This window comes from Oncorhynchus tshawytscha, linkage group LG19, assembly GCF_018296145.1.
Source record: "Oncorhynchus tshawytscha isolate Ot180627B linkage group LG19, Otsh_v2.0, whole genome shotgun sequence".
Classification (NCBI taxonomy): domain Eukaryota; kingdom Metazoa; phylum Chordata; class Actinopteri; order Salmoniformes; family Salmonidae; genus Oncorhynchus; species Oncorhynchus tshawytscha.
In genome coordinates, this window is record NC_056447.1 from 46008511 (window position 1) to 46034643 (window position 26133).

General features: G+C 44.4%; 1 protein-coding gene across 1 annotated transcript; it reads right to left on the minus strand.

Moving 5' to 3' along the window:
- Positions 1-9118: 9118 nt before the first annotated feature.
- tes (testis derived transcript (3 LIM domains)) lies at positions 9119-25762 on the minus strand. Its single transcript, XM_042301758.1, has 7 exons — positions 25539-25762; positions 18256-18341; positions 16431-17097; positions 14910-15815; positions 12063-12278; positions 11644-11802; positions 9119-10325 (listed from the first exon to the last, which is right to left on the minus strand). The coding sequence occupies exons 1-7, from the start codon at positions 25563-25565 to the stop codon at positions 10134-10136; spliced, it is 2253 nt and encodes a 750-aa protein (XP_042157692.1). The 5' UTR covers positions 25566-25762; the 3' UTR covers positions 9119-10133.
- Positions 25763-26133: the final 371 nt, after the last annotated feature.

The window sequence follows — 26133 nt, forward strand, 5'->3', positions numbered from 1 at the left end:
TCCAGGGTGAAGGAATGTGGGTGGTGGGGGTTATCTGGTTCCAGACAGCTGATATTTATTTAGAGATGGCTGCTTTTTTCCCTCTCCTCAGAGTGTTTAAATACCTTCACATACCTCTGACCTTGACTTGTTACAGCTGGACCAGACCCCTTCTACCCTGCCCAGGCCTGAGTTCTGTTCAAGTACATTACACTCTCTCTTACAGAATCAAAGTCATTTTGAGACAAAAAGGCCTACCTGTAAGCTATACAGACCCTGTGTCCATTGCCCCCCAAAAAACAAAAACTGATGTTGTAGCATCCTACTGTGACCATACTGATTACAGCTTTGGAACAAAACTATTACCATAGAATGTGAAAGTGTTCCCTCTGCAGGAACTGAGACAAACTACTCCAGAACCTTCACATGGGTTTTCACTGGTTTATTTTCATACTGGTGACATGGACACCACCAACTGCCAATTTCCCTCAAGAAGTCAGTTTCATATCCCCAAAACGTTTTATGAGGTTGGTAGAGACGTAAAATGTGATGTCAGAGCAATGGTTTATCAAAGTACTGGCCACACACTCTCTAATGAAACACAGCACATTAAGGGATAGCCCATTATATTTCCAGTTGGTCCTACTCTGTGGTTAATGCATCCCTTAGGCTGATCAAAAACATAGCACACTGACTGATCAAAGCTACTAAACTAAGAAAAAAAGAAACGTCCTCTCGCTGTCAACTGCCCTTATTGTCAGCAAACTTAACATGTGTAAATATTTGTATGAACATAAGAATCCACAACTGAGACATAAACTGAAAAGGTTTAACAGACATGTGACTCACCGAAATGGAATAATGTGTGCCTGAACAAAGGCGGGGTCGAAATCAAAAGTGACAGTCAGTATCTGGTGTGGCCACCAGCTGTATTAAGTACTGTAGTGCATCTCCTGCTCATGGACTGCACCAGATTTGGCAGTTCTTGCTGTGAGATGTTACCCCACTCTTCCACCAAGGCACCTGCAAGTTCCCGGACATTTCTGGGGGGAATGGCCCTAGCCCTCACTGCCCGATCCAACAGGTCCCAGACGTGCTCAATGGAATTGAGATCCGGGCTCTTCGCTGGCCATGGCAGAACACTGACATTCCCGTCTTGTAGAAAATCACGCACAGAACGAGCAGTATGGCTGGTGGCATTGTAATGCTGGGTGGGTCATGTCAGGATGAGTCTGCAGGAAGGGTACCACATGAGGGAGGAGGATGTTTTCCCTGTAACGCACAGCATTGAGATTACCTGCAATGACAACAAGCTCAGTCCGATGATGCTGTAACACACCGCCCCAGACCATGATGGACCCTCCACCTCCAAATCAATCCCGCTCCAGAGTACAGGCCTCAGTGTATCGCTCATTCCTTCGACGATAAACGTGAATCCGACCATCACCCCTGGTGAGACAAAACCGCGACTCGTCAGTGAAGAGCACTTTTTGCCAGTCCTACCTGGTCCAGCGACAGTGGGTTTGCCCATAGGCAGCTTTGTTGCTGATGATGTCTGGTGAGGACCTGCCTTACAACAGGCCTACAAGCCCTCAATCCAGCCTCTCTCAGCCTATTGCGAACAGTCTGAACACTGATGGAGGGATTGTAGGTTCATGGTGTAACTCGGGCAGCTGTTGTTGCCATCCTGTACCTGCATGAATTGTTTATGGTTCATTGAACAAGCATGGGAAACAGTGTTTAAACCCTTTACAATGAAGAGCTGTGAAGTTATTTGGATTTTTACAAATTATATTTGAAAGACAGGATCCAGGGGCACACTCCAACACTCAGACATAATTTACAAACAAAGCATGTGTTGAGTGAGTCTGCCAGATCAGAGGCCTTAGGGATCACCAGTAATGTTCTTTTGATAAGTGTGTGAATTGGACCATTTTCTGTCCTGCTAAGCATTTGAAATGTAACGAGTAATTTTGGGTGACAGGGAAAATGTATGGTGTAAAAAGCACATTTATTTTCTTTAGGAATGTAGTGAAGTAAAAGCTGTCAAAAATATAAATGGTAAGGTACAGATACCTCAAAAAACTACTTAAGTAGTAGAGGAGAAGTAGAGAAGTTATATTCCCCCACCCCGTGCTGACAGGGAGAGAAGAGATGATCTGTTGACTGCTGTGGTCTCCCTCTGCGATGAGAGACAGATGCATGGCACACTGCCTGCGGTGCTCTCCTGTGGAAGATGGATGATTCCTCCTGATAGAAAGGCAGGAAGAGTTGACAGCTTAAAATTAAAAGAATACATTGCTGTCACATTCCATAAGATGCCTGCATGTCCCAGGGTACCACTGTTGTCCCCTCACTCTTCTCCCTCATTGTCCACTGTGTCCCATTGCCCTGTATGTATGCCCTGTCGCCAGGCCACACTGAACACAAATGCAGACTGTACTGTGCATATCCAGGCTAAACAGCCTACGGTATCTCCCCCTCCATAAGTAACCTCCATGCAGGTTTTGACTCCACATGTATGTAATCATGGATTGGATGTACTTGATATTTCCATTTCAACATCTCTGGATTGTTCTGAGAATATAGGCTGGCCTCCCAGTCTACCGTAGATCATCATCTCGTACATGAATGCGTGTGACAGCCAACCAGCACACTGGATTATTTATACCACTTGCGTAAGATAGCGATGAGTCAACGTTACATGAAGAACGTGGGAGATTAAATCAAAATCAGGCATCATCACACTCAATTTCAGTACATTGTATTCTTGCTTAGAGAGACCACTATTTCCCCCTTAAGCTAGACTGGCTGCCTTGCAGCAACTACTGGACAGAGAGGCTGTTAACAACCAAACAAGAGCCTCTTTTCATACAGATTGTATCTAAACTCAGCAAAAAAAGAAATCTCTTTTTCAGGACCCTGTCATTCAAAGATAATTCGTAAAAATCCAAATAACTTCATATATCTTCATTGTAAAGGGTTTAAACACTGTTTCCCATGCTTGTTAAATGAACCATAAACAATTAAGGAACAAGCACCTGTGGAACGGTGGTTAAGACACTAACAGCTTACAGACGGAAGGCATTTAAGGTCACAGTTATGAAAACTTAGGACACTAAAGAGGAATTCTACTGACTCTGAAAAACACCAAAAGAAAGATGCCCAGGGTCCCTGCTCATCTGTGCGAACGTGCCTTAGGCATGCTGCAAGGAGGCATGAGGACTGCAGATGTGGCCAGGGCAATAAATTGCAATGTCCGTACTGTGAGAGGCCTAAGACAGCACTACAGGGAGACAGGACGGACAGCTGATCATCCTCGCAGTGGCAGATCGCGTGTAACAACACCTGCACAGGATCGGTACATCCAAACATCACACCTGTGGGACAGGTACAGGATGGCAACAACAACTGCCCGAGTTACACCAGGAAAGCACAATCCCTCCATCAGTGCTCAGACTGTCTGCAATAGGCTGAGAGAGGTTGGACTGAGGGCTTGAAGGCCTGTTGTAAGGGAGGTCCTCACCAGACATCACTGGCAACAACGCTGCCTATGGGCAAACCCACTGTCACTGGACCAGACAGGACTGGCAAAAAGTGCACTTCACTGACGAGTCGTGTTTTTTTCTCACCAGGGGTGTTGGCCGGATTCACGTTTATCGTCGAAGGAATGAGCGTTACACCGAGGTCTGTACTCTGGAGCGGGATTGATTTGGAGGTGGAGGGTCCATCATGGTCTGGGGCGGTGTGTTACAGCATCATCGGACTGAGCTTGTTGTCATTGCAGGCAATCTCAACGCTGTGCGTTACAGGGAAAACATCCTCCTCCCTCATGTGGTATCCTTCCTGCAGGCTCATCCTGACATGACCCTCCAGCATGACAATGCCATCAGCCACACTGCTCGTTCTGTGCGTGATTTTCTACAAGACGGGAATGTCAGTGTTCTGCCATGGCCAGCGAAGAGCCCGGATCTCAATTCCATTGAGCACATCTGGGACCTGTTGGATCGGGGAGTGAGGGCTAGGGCCATTCCCCCCAGAAATGTCTGGGAACTTGCAGGTGCCTTGGTGGAAGAGTGGGGTAACATCTCACAGCAAGAACTGGCAAATCTGGTGCAGTCCATGAGGAGATGCACTGCAGTACTTAATACAGCTGGTAGCCACACCAGATACTGACTGTCACTTTTGATTTTGACCCTCCATTTGTTCAGGGACACATTATTCCATTTCGGTTAGTTGTGGATGTCTGTGGAACTTTTTCAGTTTATGTCTCAGTTGTTGAAACTTATGTTCATACAAATATTTAAACATGTTAAGTTTGCTGAAAATAAAGGCAGTTGACAGTGAGAGGACGTTTCTTTTTTTGCTGAGTTTACAAACACACACAAACTTCAATGACATCACACCAGCTCAGACCTAGCTACTCACACCTCCATCTCCAGAGCCCGCATCACTCTCCGCAACATCTCTGCACCATTTTGTTTCTGTCCGTGGCCCACACACTTTCAATATTTAGATATTAAAGCATTTGACATTTCCATTGTGTTAATGGAGGATTGGTTGATTTCCAGTTAAGAAAAAGATTTAAGATGATTGACGAGAAAAGTATCGTCCAACTCATTGGGTATCTCACTGCACCCTCACATGCCATGTCTTGAAATATGCAGACAGTCTAGAAAATGGCGCCGGAGAAGATGGCCACCGTTTTACGGTCTCCTAACCAATTGTGCTATTATGTGTTTTTTTCTCTCGATATTTTAAAATTATTTTGTACATAATGTTTCTGCAACCACATCTTACAGCAGAAAAGAGCTTTGGGATATCAGGACAGTGATCACTCACCTCGGATTGGACGAACATTTCTTCAACAACAACCAGGACTCAAACGATATTCTCCAAACACCCCACAGGGCAGACATCCCAATTATTCGCAAAAGGAAGCGACACAGATGACGAAGAGCCGGATGCCTCGTCCGGACCCGCAGAAGACAACTAGGAAAGCTGCCGTTACCGTCAATACTACTTGCCAACGTGCAATCATTGGACAATAAACTAGACGAGATAAGATCATGAATATCCTACCAACGGGACATCAAAAGCTGTAATATCCTATGCTTCACCGAATCGTGGCTGAATGACGACATGGATATTCAGCTCACGCGATACACCCTGCACCGGCAAAATAGAAGAGCACACTCCGGTAAGACGAGGGGGAGCAGTCTGTGCATATTTGTAAACAACAGCTGGTGCACGAAATCTAAGGAAGTCTCTAGATTTTGCTCGCCTGAAGTAGAGTATATTGTGATAAACTGCAGGCCACACTACTTGCCTAGAGAGTTCTCAACTATACTTTTCGTGGCTGTTTATTTACCACCACAGACAGATACTGGCACTAAGACCGCACTCAGTCAGCTGTATAAGGAAATAAGCAAACAGGAAACCACTCACCCAGAGGCGGCGCTCCTAGTGGCCAGAGACTTTAATGCAGGGAAACTTAAATCAGTTCTACCAAATCTCTATCAACATGTTAAATATGCAACCAGAGGGAAAATATTCGAGATCACCTGTACTCCACACACAGAGACGCGTACGACGCTCTCCCTCACCCTCCATTTGGTAAATCTGACAACTCTATCCTCCTGATTCCTGCTTACAAGCAAAAATTAAAGCAGGAAGCACCAGTGACTCGGTCTTTAAAAAAATGGTCAGATGAAGCAGATGTTAAACTACATGACTGCTTTGCTATCACAGACTGGAACATGTTCCGGGATTCTTCCGATGACATTGAGGAATACACCACATCAGTCACTGGCTTTATCAATAAGTGCATTGAGGACGTCGTCCCCACAGTGACTGTACATACATACCCCAACCAGAAGCCATGGATTACAGGCAACATTCGCACTGAGCTAAAGGGTAGAGCTGCCGATTTCAAGGTGCGGGACTCTAACCGTGAAGCTTACAAGAAATCCTGCTATGCCCTGCGACGAACCATCAAACAGGCAAAGCGCCAATACAGGACTAAGATTGAGTCATACTACACCGGCTCCGACGATCGTCGGATGTGGCAGGGCTTGCAAACTATTACACACTAAAGGGAAGCACAGCCGCGAGCTACCCAGTGACACAAGCCTACCAGACGAGCTAAATCACTTCTATGCTCGCTTCGAGGCAAGCAACAATGAGGCATGCATGAGAGCATCTGCTGTTCTGGACGAATGTGTGATCACGCTCTCTGTAGCTGACGTGAGTAAGATCTTTAAACAGGTCAACCTACACAAGGCTGCGGGGCCAGACGGATTACCAGGACGTGTGCTCCGGGCATGTGCTGACCAACTAGCAGGTGTCTTCACTGACATTTTCAACATGTCCTTGATTGAGTCTGTAATACCAATATGCTTCAAGCAGACCACCATAGTCCCTGTGCCCAAGAACACAAAGGCAACCTGCCTAAATGACTACAGACCTGTAGCACTCACGCCCGTAGCCATGAAGTGCTTTGAAAGGCTGGTAATGGCTTACATCAACACCATTATCCCAGAAACCCTAGACCCACTCCAATTTGCATACCGCCCAAACAGATCCACAGATGATGCAATCTCTACTGCACTCCACAATGCCCTTTCCCACCTGGACAAAAGGAATACCTATGTGAGAATGCTGTTCATTGACGACAGCTCAGTGTTCAACACCATAGTACCCTCAAAGCTCATCACCAAGCTAAGGATCCTGTGACTAAACACCTCCCTCTGCAACTGGATCCTGGACTTCCTGACATGCCGCCCCCAGGTGGTGAGGGTAGGTAGCAACACATCTGCCACGCTGATCCTCAACACTGGAGCTCACCAGGGGTACGTGCTCAGTCCCCTCCTGTACTCCTTGTTCACCCACGACTGTATGGCCAGGCACGACTCCAACACCATTAAGTTTGCTGACGACACAACAGTGGTAGTAGGCCTGATCTCCGACAACGACGAGACAGCCTATAGGGAGGTCAGAGACCTGGCCGGGTGGTGCCAGAATACAACCTATCCCTCAACGTAACCAAGACTAAGGAGATGATTGTGGACTACAGGAAAAGGAGGACCGAGCACGTCTCCATTCTCATCGACGGGGCTGTAGTGGAGCAGGTTGAGAGCTTCAAATTCCTTGGCGTCCACATCAACAAACTAGATTGGTCCAAACACACCAAGACAGTCGTGAAGAGGGCACGACAAAGCCTACTCCTCCTCAGGAAACTAAAAAGATTTGGCATGGGTCCTGAGATCCTCAAAAGGTTCTACAGCTGCAACATCGAGAGCATCCTAACTGGTTGTGTCACTGCCTGGTAGAGCAATTGCTTGGCCTCTGACCGCAAGGCACTACAGAGGGTAGTGCGTATGGCCCAGTACATCACTGGGGCTAAGCTGCCTGCCATCCAGGACCTCTACACCAGGCGGTGTCAGAGGAAGGCCCTAAAAATGGTCAAAGACCCCAGCCACAGACTGTTCGCTCTACTTCCGCATGGCAAGCGGTACCGGAGTGCCAAGTCTATGACAAAAAGGCTTCTCAACAGTTTTTACCCCCAAGCCATAAGACTCCTGAACAGGTAACCAAATGGTTACCTGGACTATTTGCATTGTGTGCCCCCCCAACCCCTCTTTTATGCTGCCGCTACTCTCTGTTTATCTTATATGCATAGTCACTTTAACTATACAGTCATGTTCATACTATCTAAATTGCCCCGACCAACCAGTGCTCCCACACATTGGCTAACCGGGCTATCGGCATTGTGTCCCACCACCCGCCAACCCCTCTTTTTACGCTTCTGCTACTCTGTTCATGATATACAGTGCCTTGCGAAAGTATTCGGCCCCCTTGAACTTTGCGACCTTTTGCCACATTTCAGGATTCAAACAAAGATATAAAACTGTATTTTTTTGTGAAGAATCAACAAGTGGGACACAATCATGAAGTGGAACGACATTTATTGGATATTTCAAACTTTTTTAACAAATCAAAAACTGAAAAATTGGGTGTGCAAAATTATTCAGCCCCCTTAAGTTAATACTTTGTAGCGCCACCTTTTGCTGCGATTACAGCTGTAAGTCGCTTGGGGTATGTCTCTATCAGTTTTGCACATCGAGAGACTGACACCACCCGGATTTGTTAAAAAAGTTTGAAATATCCAATAAATGTCATTCCACTTCATGATTGTGTCCCACTTGTTGATTCTTCACAAAAAAAATACAGTTTTATATCTTTGTTTGAAGCCTGAAATGTGGCAAAAGGTCGCAAAGTTCAAGGGGGCCGAATACTTTCGCAAGGCACTGTATGTATAGTCACTTTAACGATACATGTACATACTACCTCAATAAGCCTGACTAACAGGTGTCTGTTTTTAGCCTTGCTACTCTTTTCAAATGGCTTTACGGTTTTATTTCTTTACTTATGTACACACACCTTTTTTATTCGCACCCTTAGTTAGAGCCTGTAAGTAAGCATTTCACTGTTGTATTCGGCACACGTGACAAATAAACTTTGATTTGAGATGGATTAAAAGTACATTTACATTGAAAGCACATTCCAATAGGAATATGACATAAGGGAATGATTGAAACCCCTCCCTAACTATGCACAGACTACTTCATTAGATGGTGTTCCCCTGCTATTGAAAGCATATAGCAAGGGGTTGCTGTGTATGTGTAGAGGTCAGGAGAGGGATACACCCTACTACTGACTGTAAGCCTAGTGGAGGTGAAACTACGGCATGGAGAAGAAAGCCATTGTTTTGGTGCCGGCTGCCACAAAAAAGACAATGGACCCTGAGAAAAATGGGGCGTCCTTGAATTGTGCACCACTTCCACAAGAGTGGGTGGAACGAAGTCACACAGCCTTTTTCCCGTGGGTGGGTGGGGGTCCATGTCAGAGTTCACTGTTCCACCCGTGTCAAGTATTGTAGCTGCCACATTAGCCTGCTAGCCACACTGGTCCCTGAGGGGGATTGAGTATGCTAGGTAGGTATGTTGGAAAGGGAAACACACACGCAAGAACATACACACATGCAAGAACGCAACGCAAAGCGTTGTGTCGTTAACACCCCTAGTAGTATTGACTGTTAAAGGTCCCGTCTGCCAGTATGAACCAAGCGGGAGACTAATCATTGCAAAAAACTTTATTAGGTTGTTACAGTGTGAGGATAAAATATAAAGTGCAAGAGAAATAAAGGAAAGCCAATGGCACTTATTGTGAAGACTGCGAGAGAAACCAATTATAATATAAAAAGACTGCAGGAAGGAGAGAAGGCAGTAGATAAGTTGACGCCACAGTACAGATAACCACTTAACGATTTCTGATCATTTCATTGGTCCTCCAAAGTACATCATTTTAAGATGTTCTGAAGATATGACATCACCTGCCTTCACATTTCAGTGATGTTGTCCATAATAATGTCACTTGTGAAAGCCTGCGTTATCAGGGGTTCTCCAGGACTGGGTTGGAGAGAATCAGTTGGTCACATTGCATAGTCTGCATAGCCTGTTACAACACTGAAAGGCTGCTTCCTGCAGAACAGAAATACTGCACATAAAGTATCACGTATTGTAATACTATTACACTGCAATTGTTAATCATAATACTGCTTCGAGTTCAGTAGTACATTCTAGAGAGAAAGCAGACGGATTTGAGAACAACCCAAAGAAGGACTCTGTTCTTGACATGGTACAGAACATTAGTAGACAAGTTATGTTTTCTGTGGACCCTAGGAAGAGTAGCTGCTGCTTTCGCAACAGCTAATGGGGATCCTGATATAATACCAAAAAATACTTGAGTAGACAGAGTTGAGAATCATCCATAGCTGCTTTAAACTCAGAAGAAGGAAAGTGTTCTGAAAAAAATCTCAGATTGAACAAAACAGTGCATGTAAAGAGAAGATGTAGAGGAGAATCTTGTTAAGAGAAGACAAATCAATAGATTTAAGGCATTATTTTCCCCATCCCATCAGGAACTTGGAAACTGAAAATAATTAGCTAAGCTCTTGTGGTCAAGTCTAATTAATAATTTCATTGTTAGACTATTGTTTGTATTCTAGACCAGGCTTAGTTCAAATTACGATTGTGGTCGGGATGCCGGAGAAGATTGAGCTGCTGTACGGTACACTGCGGTCACGGTCTTCTCTAGGTCATGGTCTTCTTCTTGCACTCGACAGAGCAGAAGAGCATTCCCTGTATGGCCATGAAGCGCTCTCCAATTAGACACTTAGCACAGCAGGAGCACTGGAAGCACTGAGGCTCAGCGTGCCAGTGGAACTCCCCGTAGGACACGCGCTGGGCCTCGGGCTCCACTGGGTTCTGACAGGCCGTACACACCTGGAGAGAGAGGGGATGTTTGTTTAAACACACACACGTATCTAGCACAGTTACAGTTGAAGTCGGAAGCTTATGTAAACTAGTTTTAATGACTCCAACATAAGTGTTTCAACCACTCCACAAATTTCTTGTCCTACAAACTATAGTTTCCTCCTCAGGAAGGAGACGCATTCAGTCTCTTAGAGATGAATGTACTTTGGTGCGAAAAGTGCAAATCAATCCCAGAACAGCAGAAAAGGACCTTGTGAAGATGCTGGAGGATACAGGTACAAAAGTATCTATATCCACGGTAAAACAAGTCCTATATCGACAAAACTTGAAAGGCCGCTCCGCAAAGGAAGAAGCCACTGCTCCAAAACCACCATAAAAAAGCCAGACTAAGGTTTGCAACTGCACATGGGGACATAGATCGTACTTTTTGAAGAAAAGTCCTCTGGACTGATGAATCAAAAATAGAACTGTTTGGCCATAATGACCATCATTATGTTTGGAGGAAAAAAGGGGAGGCTTGCAAGCCAAAGAAAACCATCCCAACCGTGAAGCACGGGGGTGGCAGCATCATGTTGTGGGGGTGCTTTGCTGCAGCAGGGACTGGTGCACTTCACAAAATATCATAATCATGAGGAGGAAAATTATGTGGATATATTGAAGCAACATCTCAAGACATCAGTCAGGAAGTTAAAGCTTGATCGCAAATGGGTCTTCCAAATGGACAATGACCACAAGCATACTTCCAAAGTTGTGAGAAAATGACTTAAGGACAACAAAGTCAAAGTATTAGAGTGGCCATCACAAAGCCCTGACCTCAAATTGTAGGCAGAACTGAAAAAGCATGTGCGAGCAAGGAGGCCTATAAACCTGCCTCAGTTACACCAGCTCTGTCAGGAGGAATGGGCCAAAATTCACCCAACTTATTACGGGAAGCTTGTGGAAGGCTACCTGAAACGTTTGACCCAAGTTAAACAATTTAATGGCAATGCTACCAAATACTAATTTAGTGTATGTAAACTTCTGACCCACTGGGAATGTGATGAAAGAAATAAATGCTGAAATAAATAAATACTATTATTCTGACATATCATATTCTTAAAATAAAGTGGTGAGCCTAACTGACCTAAAACAGGGAATATTTACTATGATTAAATGTCAGAAATTGTGAAAAACAGTTTAAATGTATTTGGTTATGGTATGTGTAAAATTCAGACTTAAAACTGTATCTCATGTACACAATACACATTGTACAGGGTATCACCCACGTACTGCACGCACGCACGCACACACACACACACACACACACACTCTCCCTCTCATTCCTTACCGCGGCGTGGCTCTTCATGTAGCAGGGCTTGCAGACAGGCTTGTTGTTCTCCATGACGTACGTCTCTCCAGCCAGCACACAGTCACAGTCAAAGCAGCAGAAGTGCTTCAGATGCCAGTTCTGGTCCTCAGCCTGCGTGTACTCATTACTGAAGATGAGCTGCAGACACACACAGACAGACCAGGTTAACATGGGGAGGTAGAATTGGGAAAGGATTCTTTAGTTTTCCTCTCATATTTAAAAATATACTCCAGCTCCGACATTCTTGCTCCACAATGTGTTTAAAGGATCTCAAACATATACTCATCACAGCCTCCACCGCTGGGCTTCTCGCTGTCTCCTCAGTGGCGTCCGTGGTACAGCTGTCCCTTCTTTGCTCACCTCTGACCCCTCTCATCCCTGCCTCCCCAACCCCTCACCTCATCACAGCCCCCGCAGCGTGGTTTCTCACTGTCTCCGTAGTGGCGTCCGCAGTACAACTGTCCCTTCTTCCAGAAGTAGATCATGTCGACCAGGAGCTCTGAGCAGGTGCAGCACACGAAGCAGGCTGGGTGCCATAGATTGTCATAGCCAGCACGCTCTGCGTACACTGCAGGCTCACCCTGACGCATGGTCAGCTGGCACTGGTGGCACGACTGAAGAAGGGGAATGGGGATAGAAGGAGAAGGTGAGAGGAAGGAGGAATTACAAGAGAAAAGACCTTCGTTAGCAATGCCCTCACTAAAACATTGGCCCTGTAGCACAGCCTCATCCTGGTATTTTATGCCATTATAAACTTAAACTGCATAATGATGATTATGATTTAAGACACTGTCTGACAGCTCCCATAAATCCAAATATTAATTCAGTTGGAATAACTAACTGCATATGGGGAGAGACGGGTAGAAAGACAGGCAGTCTGTAGGGGTTTGCATGAACCAAAACCCTGTTTAGATGGAAACATTTCTCATCACGCTTCAAAACCATACTAAGCAAATCAATATGCAAAACTATTCAAAATGAGTCACTCATATTTTCACTTCTGGCTCCATCTTGTGGCCAGTTGAATGTCTGTCCTCATTCTACACTAGCCAACAGTATTCTCTGCTGAGAATATACATTTCAACTCAAATGTGAGACTGTTCTACATTTCAACTCCAGCATATTTTCCTTGAACATATGGACATTGAACGAGAGAGTGACAGAGAGAAAAAAGGTAGAGACCGTATCCATTACAATAAATATACACAATATGAAAAGCTAGCTTGGTTCTAGAATCAGTGATGGACATATACAGTGTGGCAAAAAAGTATTTAGTCAGCCACCAATTGTGCAAGTTCTCCCACTTAAAAATATGAGAGAGGCCTGTAATTTTCATACACTTCAACTATGACAGACAAAATGAGAAAAGAAAATCACATTGTAGGATTTTTAATGAATTTATTTGCAAATTAGGTGGAAAATAAGTATTTGGTCAATCTCAATACTTTGTTATATACCCTTTGTTGGCAATGAGAGAGGTCAAACGTTTTCTGTAAGTCTTCACAAGGTTTTCACACACTGTTGCTGGTATTTTGGCCCATTCCTCCATGCAGATCTCCTCTAGAGCAGTGATGTTTTGGGGCTGGCAACACGGACTTTCAAGTCCCTCCAAAGATTTTCTATGGGGTTGAGATCTGGAGACTGGCTAGGCCACTCCAGGACCTTGAAATGCTTCTTACGAAGCCACTCCTTCGTTGCCCGGGCGGTGTGTTTGGGATCATTGTCATGCTGAAAGACCCAGCCACGTTTCATCTTCAATGCCCTTGCTGATGGAAGGAGGTTTTCACTCAAAATCTCACGATACATGGCCCCATTCATTCTTTCCTTTACACGGATCAGTCATCCTGGTCGCTTTGCAGAAAAACAGTCCCAAAGCATTATGTTTCCACCCCCATGCTTCACAGTAGGCATGGTGTTCTTTGGATGCAACTCAGCATTCTTTTTCCTCCAAACACGACGAGTTGAGTTTTTACCAAAAAGTTATATTTTGGTTTCATCTGACCATATGACATTCTCCCAATCTTCTTCTGGATCATCCAAATGCTCTCTAGCAAACTTCAGACGGGCCTGGACATGTACTGGCTTAAGCAGGGGGACACGTCTGGCACTGCAGGATTTGAGTCCCTGGCGGCGTAGTGTGTTACTAATGGTAGGCTTTGGTCCCAGCTCTCTGCAGGTCATTCACTAGGTCCCCCCGTGTGGTTCTGGGATTTTTTGCTCACCGTTCTTGTGATCATTTTGACCCCACAGGGTGAGATCTTGCGTGGAGCCCCAGATCGAGGGAGATTATCAGTGGTCTTGTATGTCTTCCATTTCCTAATAATTGCTCCCACAGTTGATTTCTTCAAACCAAGCTGCTTACCTATTGCAGATTCAGTCTTCCCAGCCTGGTGCAGGTCTACAATTTTGTTTTCTGGTGTCCTTTGACAGCTCTTTGGTCTTGGCCATAGTGGAGTTTGGAGTGTGACTGTTTGAGGTTGTGGACAGGTGTCTTTTATACTGATAACAAGTTCAAACAGGTGCCATTAATACAGGTAATGAGTGGAGGACAGAGGAGACTCTTAAAGAAGAAGTTACAGGTCTGTGAGAGCCAGAAATCTTGCTTGTTTGTAGGTGACCAAATAGTTATTTTCCACCATCATTTGCAAATAAATTCATTAAAATCCTACAATGTGATTTTCTGGATTTTTTTTTCTCATTTTGTCTGTCATAGTTGAAGTGTACCTATGATGAAAATTATAGGAAAATTACCTCTCATCTTTTTAAGTGGGAGAACTTGCACAATTGGTGGCTGACTAAATACTTTTTTGCCCCACTGTACTTCATATGAAAGTTAGTTGAAGTACAGTTGAAGTATAGTTTGACAACACACACTTCACTTATTCATCAGAGTTCATCTACGGCTTCTCGGAGAAAATCACTCCCTTGTTCAGTCATTCTCTAGTCTCTCTAATCTAATCGTAGCTTCACAAAGGCACGTGTCTGAAGTGAGTCTGACAGTGAGGGGGGGTCATATGCTTTCAGGGCTTTTAAATCCATGATGAGGAGAGAGGGCATTGGAAAGAGATCAAAATCAGGGAACCAGAATGCACCAACAATGACTAATCAAAAGGCTCTCTTCAATATACATGATGAAGGAAGAGAGAAAAGACATACAGTAGGAAGGAAGGGGTCCAAATCTGAGGATAACAACCCACCGTCAGTCATTCATAATATCTCACACTTCGATTGGAGAGTATACTTACATAGTGTCCACAGGGTCCAGCCAGGTGATCTCCAGGGGCTCCCGGAATACCCATGGCCCCAGCAGTGGCAGCAGTACCCATGTCTCCTGGTCCACCTTCTCCTGCCCCAGGGTAACCAGCCCCCATCCCAGGTGGACTCGCTAGCCCGAGTATACTCCCAGACCCAAGCCTTGTTCGATGACCAGAACCTCCAGGCCCAAAGGCTACCCCAGACACAATTCCAGGCCCAAAGGCTACCCCAGACACAATTCCAGGCCCAACGGATCCCCCAGGCCCAACTCCAGGACCAAAGGATCCCCCAGCCCCAACTCCAGGACCAAAGGATCCCCCAGCCCCAACTCCAGGACCAAAGGATCCCCCAGCCCCAGGACCAAAGGATCCCCCAGCCCCAACTCCAGGACCAAAGGATCCCCTAGCCCCAACTCCAGGACCAAAGGATCCCCCAGCCCCAACTCCAGGACCAAAGGATCCCCCAGCCCCAACTCCAGGACCAAAGGATCCCCCAGCCCCAACTCCAGGACCAAAGGATCCCCCAGCCCCAACTCCAGGACCAAAGGATCCCCCAGCCCCAACTCCAGGACCAAAGGATCCCCCAGTCCCAACTGGAAGCCCAGGGGCTCCCATCCCATGTCTTCCCATGCCTGGCGCTCCCTGTCCTGGTCCTCCCTCCTGACCCATCATCTCCTCAGGCAGTTTGATGTCTCCCACTCCCAGGGCCTCGTCTTTATACTTGCGGACGAACTGCTGCATCTGTTTGACCTCTGCAGGGGTCAGCTCATGGCACTTGGACGGATCCTGGTCGTGCTCCGGTAGCTGCACTGCCATCTGTTGCCGGCGGTAGGCTGCACCCTCCGTGCCCGCTATGGGACGCCTCTCTGGGGGCAGGAGCTCGATGTAGCGTACCGCCTGCCGGTCAATTGGAGAGCAAAGGAGAGAGAATTAGGACTTTGTTAAGAAGGGAGGAGAAGAGAGAGAGGGAGGGAAGGAAGGAAAGACATGAGAGAAAACTACAGACAAATTAGGAAAAGGAAAGAGGGAGGAAGAGTCAGAGGAACAAACAGAGAGAAAGTGAAAACAAAAAGAGAGCTACAGAGAGAGGCAGTGAAGATCTAACTCGGTCTTCCCTGGGCTCGTGACTAAAATTAAGCCGTGTTGCTGTGCTGATCTTGTTAAGGGAGAGATTGGGAGAGGCAACCAGTTGTTATAGGACATCATACAACCTCTCCCTAACTACCACTACTTAACACATACTTGTTGAGGGATATGAAGAGATACAAAGTGTGACCTCTAGTGGACAGTCTGTTTCTAGTGATTAGCCTGGTTAAATCAGATAACCTAAAACATTTGTTTTTTACTCGGCTAGGCCACGATGACATTCCTTACAGAAACCAAGGAAACAATACTGGCAAGGTTCTTCTAGACCGGTGTTCTCAACCCTGGGATTATCATAGGTATTCTAATTCTATGAAACAGTAGTTATACTGTTATGTTACTGAAGATAAACTGTTGTTATACCCTTACCATGTGCTGTTTCACCCCTGGAGGAGCCCACTCGTAGGTAACAGACTTCAGGGGAACGGCATCCTTCCTGACAGGTACGACATTGGCTGACACAGCAGTGGCTCTGATTGCCCCAGGTTTGGGCATGGTAGCGGGTCCAGCCCCAGCTCCGGACCCAGCCCCATAGCCAGCTCCGGGCCCAGCTCCAGCCACGGACCCATAACCAGCTCCGGGTCCAGCTCCAGCACCATAGCCAGCTCCAGCTCCGGACCCAGCTCCAGCTCCAGCCCCGGACCCAGCTCCAGCACCATAGCCAGCTCCAGCTCCGGACCCAGCTCCAGCTCCAGCCCCGGACCCAGCTCCAGCCCCATAGCCAGCCCCGGACCCATAGCCAGCTCCATCCCCGGACCCATAGCCAGCTCCATCCCCATCACCATAGCCAGCATTGGCTGGCACATTGTGGGCAGACTGGGGACTGTATGGAACAGCGGTTCCTGATATGGGGCTGGCAGAGATGGAGAAGGTGACCTGGTTGCCCTTGTACGTGGGTACACCGTCAGTTTTGAGCTTGGCAATGAGGCCAGTGTACTTGGTATCCTCGAACAGCTTGCCCACCTTCCTGTTATCATCAGAGTTCATCTGCACATCGTGGTCCGTAAGCCCACACTTACAGTTCCGGCAGATCTTTCTGTGATGGGGAAAGTCAATGGGGAATATGTTAGACTAGACGTATGGTTGGGTCTAAGTACTCACCAAAAATGTCTAGGTTTCCTTTATGATCACCTAACTAGGAAAACCTCTACCAACTGGGCACAGACTTGAATTTAATATCTATTCCACGTTGGTTCAATAACATTATATTGATATGACGTGGAAACAATGTTCAACCAGCGTGTGGCCAGTAGGTAGGCCATACAGCCCTGAAACTCATCACTGAACCTCAACTGCTTTTAAAAATATATATTGTTTCCTTCTAAGCAGGGACTGATTTAGACCAGGGACACCAGGTGCATGCAATGAATTATCAGATAGAACAGAAAACCAGCAGATGTCGGACCTCATAGGGTCAGAGTTGAATACACCTGCCCTATAGCGTAAAGCAGGTCAAAGGCCCAGGCGTTTAGATAGATACCCTATTGCTTTCACATCTTTTCAGATCAGTGGTCATGGAAGAGGAAATATTCATGACTTTCGGGAAACAGTCACAAGCTTGTGAGTAAGTAGAGTTGTGAGAGGCAGGATAGTGGACGAGTGAGATCACCACACTTCTGCTAAGGTGGGATGAGTGATGTTGTCACCTTAGGATCAAATTGCATCAAATAACACAGAATGTCTTTCCTGTTCCGTTCTCATTTCCATAGACTGGGCTTGCCCTGCACGCCTGACCAAGACGGAAGGAATTGTGGCAGTTAGGTGTTGCCATAGCAACTGGCCACTGCAGTAGGCACCGGGGCACCTGTTGTGATGTCTTCAGGAAAGCTAGCCGAGTGTGGATAATTGTCAGGGGAAGCAGGAATGCTGGCTTGACATGAGGACAGTGGGGGACACCTATTTTCATGAGGCATTGGTCCAGATAAAGACTGCATTGTAAGTCCAGAAATCAGACAGGAAGTCAAAGTAATGTAGGACATTAAGGTTATTTCAAATTTAAGAGCACAAAAACTGTAATAGTAGACAACAATGATCGGTTGCAACTTGCTTTCAGGGCCTGTGGCTTTCCCTGTTGTTGTGGAGCTAAGAGAAAATAAGCATTGTTGTTGTCCCCATCGAGTCTGGATTATCTTGAATTCAATATATGAAAAATGATAATAAGTATACAGCACAGAGACAACAATACAGTACAAACCTCCAGAAGTGAAGCTCAAACCCCTCACACTTGTCCTTGCATTTCAGACACGCCGCCCCGGCGCCAATTTCATGGCCCAGGGTCATCTGCAAACAGACAGAACACAGCACATTAATTAGATTAACAGACGTACGTGGTCTTTAGAAATTACTTCATACCAGCCAGGGCTTGATATTTACTGAAGTTCATATGGTGCAGTCACTATTTAGGCTTAATTGTTTTTGGGATGGCCTTTTCAAATACCCTCGTTAGCAGAATCTGCAGCGTTCTGTAGATGTACAGCGTCACCTTGACATTTGCGTATAAAACAATAAAATAAAAACAGAAACTGATGTCCCGTTAATCCCTAATCCCCCCCCCCCAGATATATTCCAGATTTGATGCGTCAAGCAACAGCCCACTTTCTCAACCATTCTGCATGCATTCTCTTCTATTCTGATTAGTTTACCTCCAGTGCCTATTTTGGATGTTAGGCTACTTGACAACTAAACAAGACTCACTAGGCTATAGGCCTAATTCCAGAGTTTATAGTCACAGCGCATACTGTAGAATCCCCTTCCCCCTTCGTATCACTCAGACTACCTTCTCTACTTCAAAACACCAGTGTTGTCCATCTTGCACGTTACTGCTGTCTGAGCCCTTATACGGTCAAGTAATCCACAATGCTGAAAGAGAGCCCCTCTCCAGGGTTGAACCCCTCTCCAGGGTTGCATCCCAAATGGCACCCTTTTCCCTATACAGTGCCCTATGGGCCCTGGTCAAAAGAAGTGCACTACATAGGGATTAGGGTGCCATTTGGGAGGCAAAAACACACTCTCCTGTTTGGGGAAGGCCGTTTTTGGCTCAGGGAGCCCTGAAAGTGGAGCAGTGAACCCCCCTCGGCCTTTGGGAATGAGCAGCCGGCCTCTAAAGAGGAATGCCAAGCTCAAGCCAGACTAGAGCTTTTAAGAATGTGACCTGTAGATAATATTTACATTAACCATCACCCCCTTTTCTCCACTTAAAGCTGCAATAGGTCACTTTTTGGCAACCTGACAAAATTCACATATAAATGTGTGTTATAGTATAGGTCTGTCATTCTAATAGAAAGCAAGTCTAAGAAGCGGTAGATCTGTTCTGCGCGCTATTTCTATACTTCCCATTTTTAAGTTTACTTTTTTGAGTCTTTTACTTTCGGTTTGGTGCACAAGATTCAAACAGCTGAAAATACAATATTTGTGGTTATGGAAAATATATTTCACAGAGGTTTAGATGGTACAATGATACTACACTATAGTTGCTTGTTGTGTCACTAAGTGAAATTAGGCAAACTATTAGAATTTTATCGACCAGGAAATGCCGGAGATATATCTGCATAGTGCATCTTTAACAATAGTAAATTATTAAAGAAAGGGAAGCCTAGCTATTGGTGAGTCAGACATACAGTTGAAGTCGGAGGTTTACATACACTTAGGTTGGCGTCATTAAAACTTATTTGTCAACCAGTCCAAATTTCTTGCTAACAAACCATAGTTTTGGCAAGTTGTTCATGACACAAGTAATTTCCCAAAAAATTGTTTACAGACAAATTATTTCACTGTATCACAATTCCAGTGGGTCAGAAGTTTACATACACTAAGTTGACTGTGCCTTTAAAAATGTCATGGCTTTAGAAGCTTGATAAGCTAATTGACATCATTTGGAGGTGTACCTGTGGATGTATTTCAAGGCCTACCTTCAAACTCAGTGCCTCTTGACATCATGAGAAAATCAAAAGAACTCAAACAATAGTACGCAAGTATAAACACCAAGGGACCACGCAGCCGTCATACTGCTCAGGAAGGCGACGCCTTCTGTTTTCTAGAGATTAACGTACTTTGGTGTAAAAAGTGCAAATCAATCCCAGAACAGCAAAGGACCTTGTGAAGATGCTGGAGGAAACCGGTACAAAAGTATCTATATCCACAGTAAAACAAGTCCTATATCGACAAGGCCACTCGGCAAGGAAGAAGCCACTGCTTCAAAACCGCCATAAAAAAAGCCAGACTACGGTTTGCAACTACACATGGGGACAAAGACTGTACTTTTTGGAGAAATGTCCTCTGGTCTGATGAAACAAAAATAGAACCGTTTGGCCATAATGACCATCGTCATGTTTGGAGGAAAAAGGGGGAGGCTTGCAAGCCGAAGAACACCATCCCAACCGTGAAGCACAGGGGGTGGCAGCATCATGTTTTGGGGGTGCTTGCTGCAGCTCACAAAATAGGATGTCATCATGAGGGACAAAAATTACGTGGATATATTGAAGCAACATCTCAAGACATCAGTCAGGAAGTTAAAGCTTGGTCGCAAATGGGTCTTCCAAATGGACAATGACCTCAAGCATACTTCCAAAGTTGTGGAAAATGGCTTAAGGACAACAAAGCCAAGGTATTGGAGTGGCCATCACAAAGTTCTGACCTCAATCCCATAGAATATTTGTGGGCAGAACTCAAAAAGCATGTGCGAGCAAGGAGGCCTACAAACCTGACTCAGTTACACCCACTCTGTCAGGAGGAATGGGCCAAAAGTCTCCCAACTTATTGTGGGAAGCTTGTGGAAATTTACCTAAGTTAAACAATTTAAAGGTAATGCTACCAAATACTAATTGAGTGTTTGTAAACTTCTGACCCACTGGGAATGTGAGAAAAGAAATAAAAGCAGAAATCAATCTCTATACTATTATTCTGACATTTCACATTCTTAAAATAATGTGGTGATCCTAACTGACCTAAGACAGGGAATTTTTACTAGGATTAAATGTCAGGAATTGTGGAAAAACTGAGTTAAAATGTATTTAGCTAAGGTGTGTGTAAACTTCCGACTTCAACTGTAAGGCTCTGCAGTGTCCATCTCATCTTTTCTGTATTCAGAAGTCCATCAAACAGCCTTGCTTGCTTCCTCTCTTCTGAAAATATATAGTGAACAAAAATATTTTTAAAAATAACATGGAACAATTTCAAAGATTTTACTGAGTTACAGTTCATATAAGGAACTCAGTCAACTGAAATACATGAGGCCCTAATCTATGAATTTCACATGACTGGGAATACAGATATGCATCTGTTGGTCAGATATGCATCTTTAGGGGTGTGGATCAGGAAACCAGTCAGTATCTGGTGTTACCACCATGTGCCTCATGCAGCACAAAACATCTTCTTCGCAATGAGTTGATCAGGCTGTTGATTGTGGCCTGTTGTCACACTCTTCTTCAATGGCTGTGCGAAGTTGCTGGATATTGATGGGAACTGGATTCAGAGTAGAGGTCGATCGATTAATCGGAATGGCCGATTTCAAGTTCTCATAACAATCGGAAATCAGTATTTTTGGACGCCGATTTTGCCCCAAAGTTGTTGTTTTTTTACATCTTTATTTAACTAGGCAAGTCAATTAAGAACAAATTAACTGCCTTGTTCAGGGGCAGAACGACAGATTTTTACCTTGTCAGCTCTGGGATTCAATCTTGCAACCTTACAGTTAACTAGTCCAATGCTCTAACCACCTGCCTCATTGCACTCCACGAGTAGCCTGCCTGTTACACGAATGCATTAGAAGCAAAGGTAAGTTGCTAGCCAGCATTAAACTTATCTTATAAAAAACTAAATCAATCATAAATCACTAGTTAACGACACATGGTTGATGATATTACTAGTTTATCTAGTGTCCTGTGTTGCATATAATCGATGCAACGCTGGGGGATGATTGAATAAAAGCGTATTTGCGAAAAAAAGCACAATCGTTGCACGACTGTACCTAACCATAAACACCAATGCCTTTCTTAAAATCAATACACAGAAGTATATATTTTGAAACCTGCATATTTAGCTAAAAGAAATCCAGGTTAGCAGGCAATATTAACCAGGTGAAATTGTGTCACTTCTCTTGCGTTCATTGCACGCAGAGTAAGGGTATATGCAACAGTTTGGGCCTGGCTCATTGCGAACTAATTTGCCAGAATTTTACATAATTATGACATAACATTGAAGGTTGTACAATGTAACAAGAATATTTAGACTTAGGGATGCCACCTGTTAGATAAAATACCGAACGTTTCCATATTTTACTGATATAATAAACATTTTGTTTTTGAAATGATAGTTTACGGATTCGACCATATTAATGACCAAAGGCTCATATTTCTGTGTGTTATGTTAGACTTAATTACATGATTTGATATAGCAGTCTGACTGAGCGATGGTAGGCAGCAGCAGGCTCCTAAGCATTCATTCAAACAGCACTTTCGTGCATTTTGCCAGCACCTCTGTTTATGACTTCAAGCCTATCAGCCTAATGGCTGGTGTAACCGATATGAAATAGCTAGCTAGTTAGCGGGGTGCGCGCTAATAGTGTTTCATACGTCACTCGCTCTGAGACATGGAGTAGTTGTTCCCCTTGCTCTGCAAGGGCCGCGGCTTTTGTGGAGCGATGGGTAACGATGCTTCGAGTGTGGCTGTTGTCGATGTGTTCCTGGTTTGAGCCCAGGTAGGAGCGAGGAGAGGAACGGAAGCTATACTGTTTCACTGGCAATACTAAAGTGCCTATAAGAACATCCAATAGTCAAAGGTATATGAAATACAAATGGTAGAGAGAGAGAAATAGTCCTATAAATACTATATTAACTACAACATAAAACCTCTTACCTTGGAATATTGAACTCTCATATGAAACATGTCTCATATGTTCTCATGTTCTGAGCAAGGAACTCAAACGTTAGCTTTATTACATGGAACATATTGCACTTTTACAACACTTTCTTTTTGCATTATTTAAACCAAATTTAACATGTTTCATTATTTATTTGAGGTTAAATGGATTTTTATTGATGTATTATATTAAGTTAAAATAAGTGTTAATTCAGTAGTTGTAGTAATTGTCATTATTACAAATAAATTAAAATGTTTTTTTAAAAATTAAAATTTTAAAAACTGCTTTTTTTGGTCCTCCAATAAATCCGTATCGGCGTTGAAACATCATAATCGGTCGACCTCTAATTCAGAGCATCTCAAACATGCTCAATGGGTGACATGTCTGGTGAGTATGAAGGCTGTGTAAAAACTGAGACATTTTCAGCTTCCAGGAATTGTGTCCAGATCCTTGCATCATGGGGCTGTGCATTATGCTGAAACATGAGGTGATGGGGGCGGATGAACAGTACGACAATGGGCCTCACGATCTCATCACGGTATCGCTGTGCATTGAAATTCCCATTGATAAAATGCAATTGTGTTTGTTGTCCATAGCTTATGCCTGCCCATACCATAACCCCACCGCAGGACACTCTGTTCACAATGTTGACATCAGCAAAATGCTCACCCACACAACACCATACACGCTGCCATCTGCCCGGTACAGTTGAAACCGGGATTCATCTGTAAAGAGCCCACTTCATCATGCCAGAGGACATCAAAGGTGAACATTTTCCCACTGAAGTCAGGTCAAGATCCTGGTGAGGACAACAAGCACACAGATGAGCTTCCTGGAGTCAGTTTCTGACAGTTTGTGCAGAAATTCTTCAGGTTGTGCAAACCCACAGTTTCATCAGCTGTCAGTGTGGCTGGTCTCAGATGATCCCGCAGGTGACGAAGCCGGATGTGGAGGTCCTAGGCTGGCGTGGCTACACGTGGCATGTGGTTGTGAGGCCGGTTGGACGTACTGCAAAATTCTCTAAAACAACGTTGGAGGCGGATTACAGTAGAGAAATTAACATTCAATTCTCTGGCAACAGTTCTGATGGACATCCTTGCAGTAAGCATGCCAATTGTACACTCCCTCAAAACTTGAGACATCTGTAGAATTGTTGCACATTTCAGAGTGGCCTTTTATTGTCCCCAGCACAAAGTGCACCCATGTAATGATCATGCTGTTTAATCAGCTTCTTGATATGCCACACCTGTCAGGTGGATGGATTATCTCAGCAAGGGAGAAATGCTCACTAATAGGGATGTAAGGAAATTATTTCACAACATTTGAGAGAAATAAGTTTGTGCGTATAGAATATTTCAGGGGTCTTTCATTTCAGCTCATGAAACACGGGACCAACACTTTACATGTTGTGTTTATATTTTTTGTTCAGTATAAATTGTCAATGTTCACTTAAACTTCTCAGGAACACCCTAGACGCCTCTCTTCCCAGAAACCCATTAGTGAGATAATGATGCCTTTAGGATACTGATTAATGAAGATAGATAAGAGTGGACTAGAGCCACATACATGTAAATAAAGCTAACCACATATAGCAATCATGATAGCAATCTGTCAGTCGATGATGTAGCATGCAGCCATTGGTTGATGCATGCAAAGTTTGATCAAGGGAACATGACCAATGACACATTGCCATGAGGTGTCTCAGGTTGACAAGGGAAAGTAGCCACAGTCCAGAAAATCTGTGAATTTCAAATGCCAGATGATCTTATGAGCAAGGGCCCAAATACATCTTGAACTTGATGCCTTCAGAATGCATTAACAGAGTTATATTATTGATACTCTTTGAAGATTAGCGAGCAGACAATCAAAACAAGTAGTTTTCTTTGATCAAAGGTCATTAGCAGTTTGACACAATTATCGGGGTCTCACATTTATGATTAGTGATCTAGTAATTATCGCGGCTTCACGCTGGTAATCTACTGAATCTTAAAGGCCATTACTGCGACGCTTTCCCTTTGTACAGGCGCGTGGACCTTGATGATAGCTGACAGATAAAGGCTGGAATCATGGAGCCCCCACTCCACTCTCATGCCTTAATCTCTCTTAATCTCTTGACAGTTGAATTAACAGAGATTGGTCCTTTGTTATAATGCTATAAATACAATTGAGTGACTCAATCGATGTAGTAGTTAGGTGCTTTGTTGTATCTAAACGATGCTGTCTGCTGCATCAGACCGGTATCATTGATGAGTGGTCGCGCGTGGGAGACGGGACGTCCGTCCTCACCTTCAGAATCAGATTATTGAAACATGATATTGAGAGAACGACACCAATGGTTAGGATGCGAACAATGTCAAAACATATTAGACCAACTACGGGTTTGTTTTATTTGATAAACTGACCTTGCACAGAAGCAAGAAGTTCGAAGGTTCTAGCAATTGGCTACATATTGCTAACACATCTCGTATTTTACAGTCAAAAAGGTAGTCTATGTAGCAAAAGTTACTGGCTTTAATGACAGAACGAGCCATCTTCCTTGCTGACTTTACTAGCTTGTAGGATACACCTCTAAGGGCGTTGCCATGTCTTATCTGGAACTATACACAGGCATGAGAACTTACCTTCTTGATTTCCTTTTCTACCTCCATTTTTAGTTCCCCGCTGTAGGCTATGCTGGTTTAGACCCGCCGTAAACTTTCAAAGTAAATACACAAAAAAACTTTGACTCACTTTACGTTGACACTTATCTTTAGAAACACAAACGAAAGTTTATCGGTTTTATTCTGCCACCACTTCTTCCGGAACGGTCCCGTTCATTGCTTTGTTACTATGAAAGGCTTCCGCTATACAAATTCTTCAATTCTGGACCAATTGGAATTGAGTGAGCAACCAATAAAATACAGGACAGCCAATCATCGTTTAGCAAGGGGGGCCTCCTCAACAATAAAACAAAATGAATGAACACGTGAACTACAGTAGTCTATAGGTTCATCCTTTCAATGCTGTTTTGTTGGGTGTGGTTGTATTGGTTCTGGTGGAGCAAACATATTAGGCAGTCATGAGCCTATTGTTGTTAGTGTTTACAGTCAATGTATATACTATTTACAATTAAATGTGTCCTCTTACAGTATATGCTGATAGTTTTGGGGGGGATATTTGACCAAATACTAGACAGGAGCAGCAACTTGGTATTAACACTTATGAAATGTATCTGTC

What these genes read in the sequence shown, in the direction of transcription:
- tes (XM_042301758.1), bottom strand. Translation starts at nt 25,565, where the DNA reads ATGGAGGTAGAAAAGGAAATCAAGAAG. An exon ending in GCTGCGGGGGCTGTGATGAG is followed by an intron (nt 11,803 to 12,062) that starts GTGAGGGGTTGG and finishes GTGTGTCTGCAG; the next exon opens with CTCATCTTCAGTAATGAGTA. An exon ending in ACATGAAGAGCCACGCCGCG is followed by an intron (nt 10,326 to 11,643) that starts GTAAGGAATGAG and finishes CTCTCTCTCCAG; the next exon opens with GTGTGTACGGCCTGTCAGAA.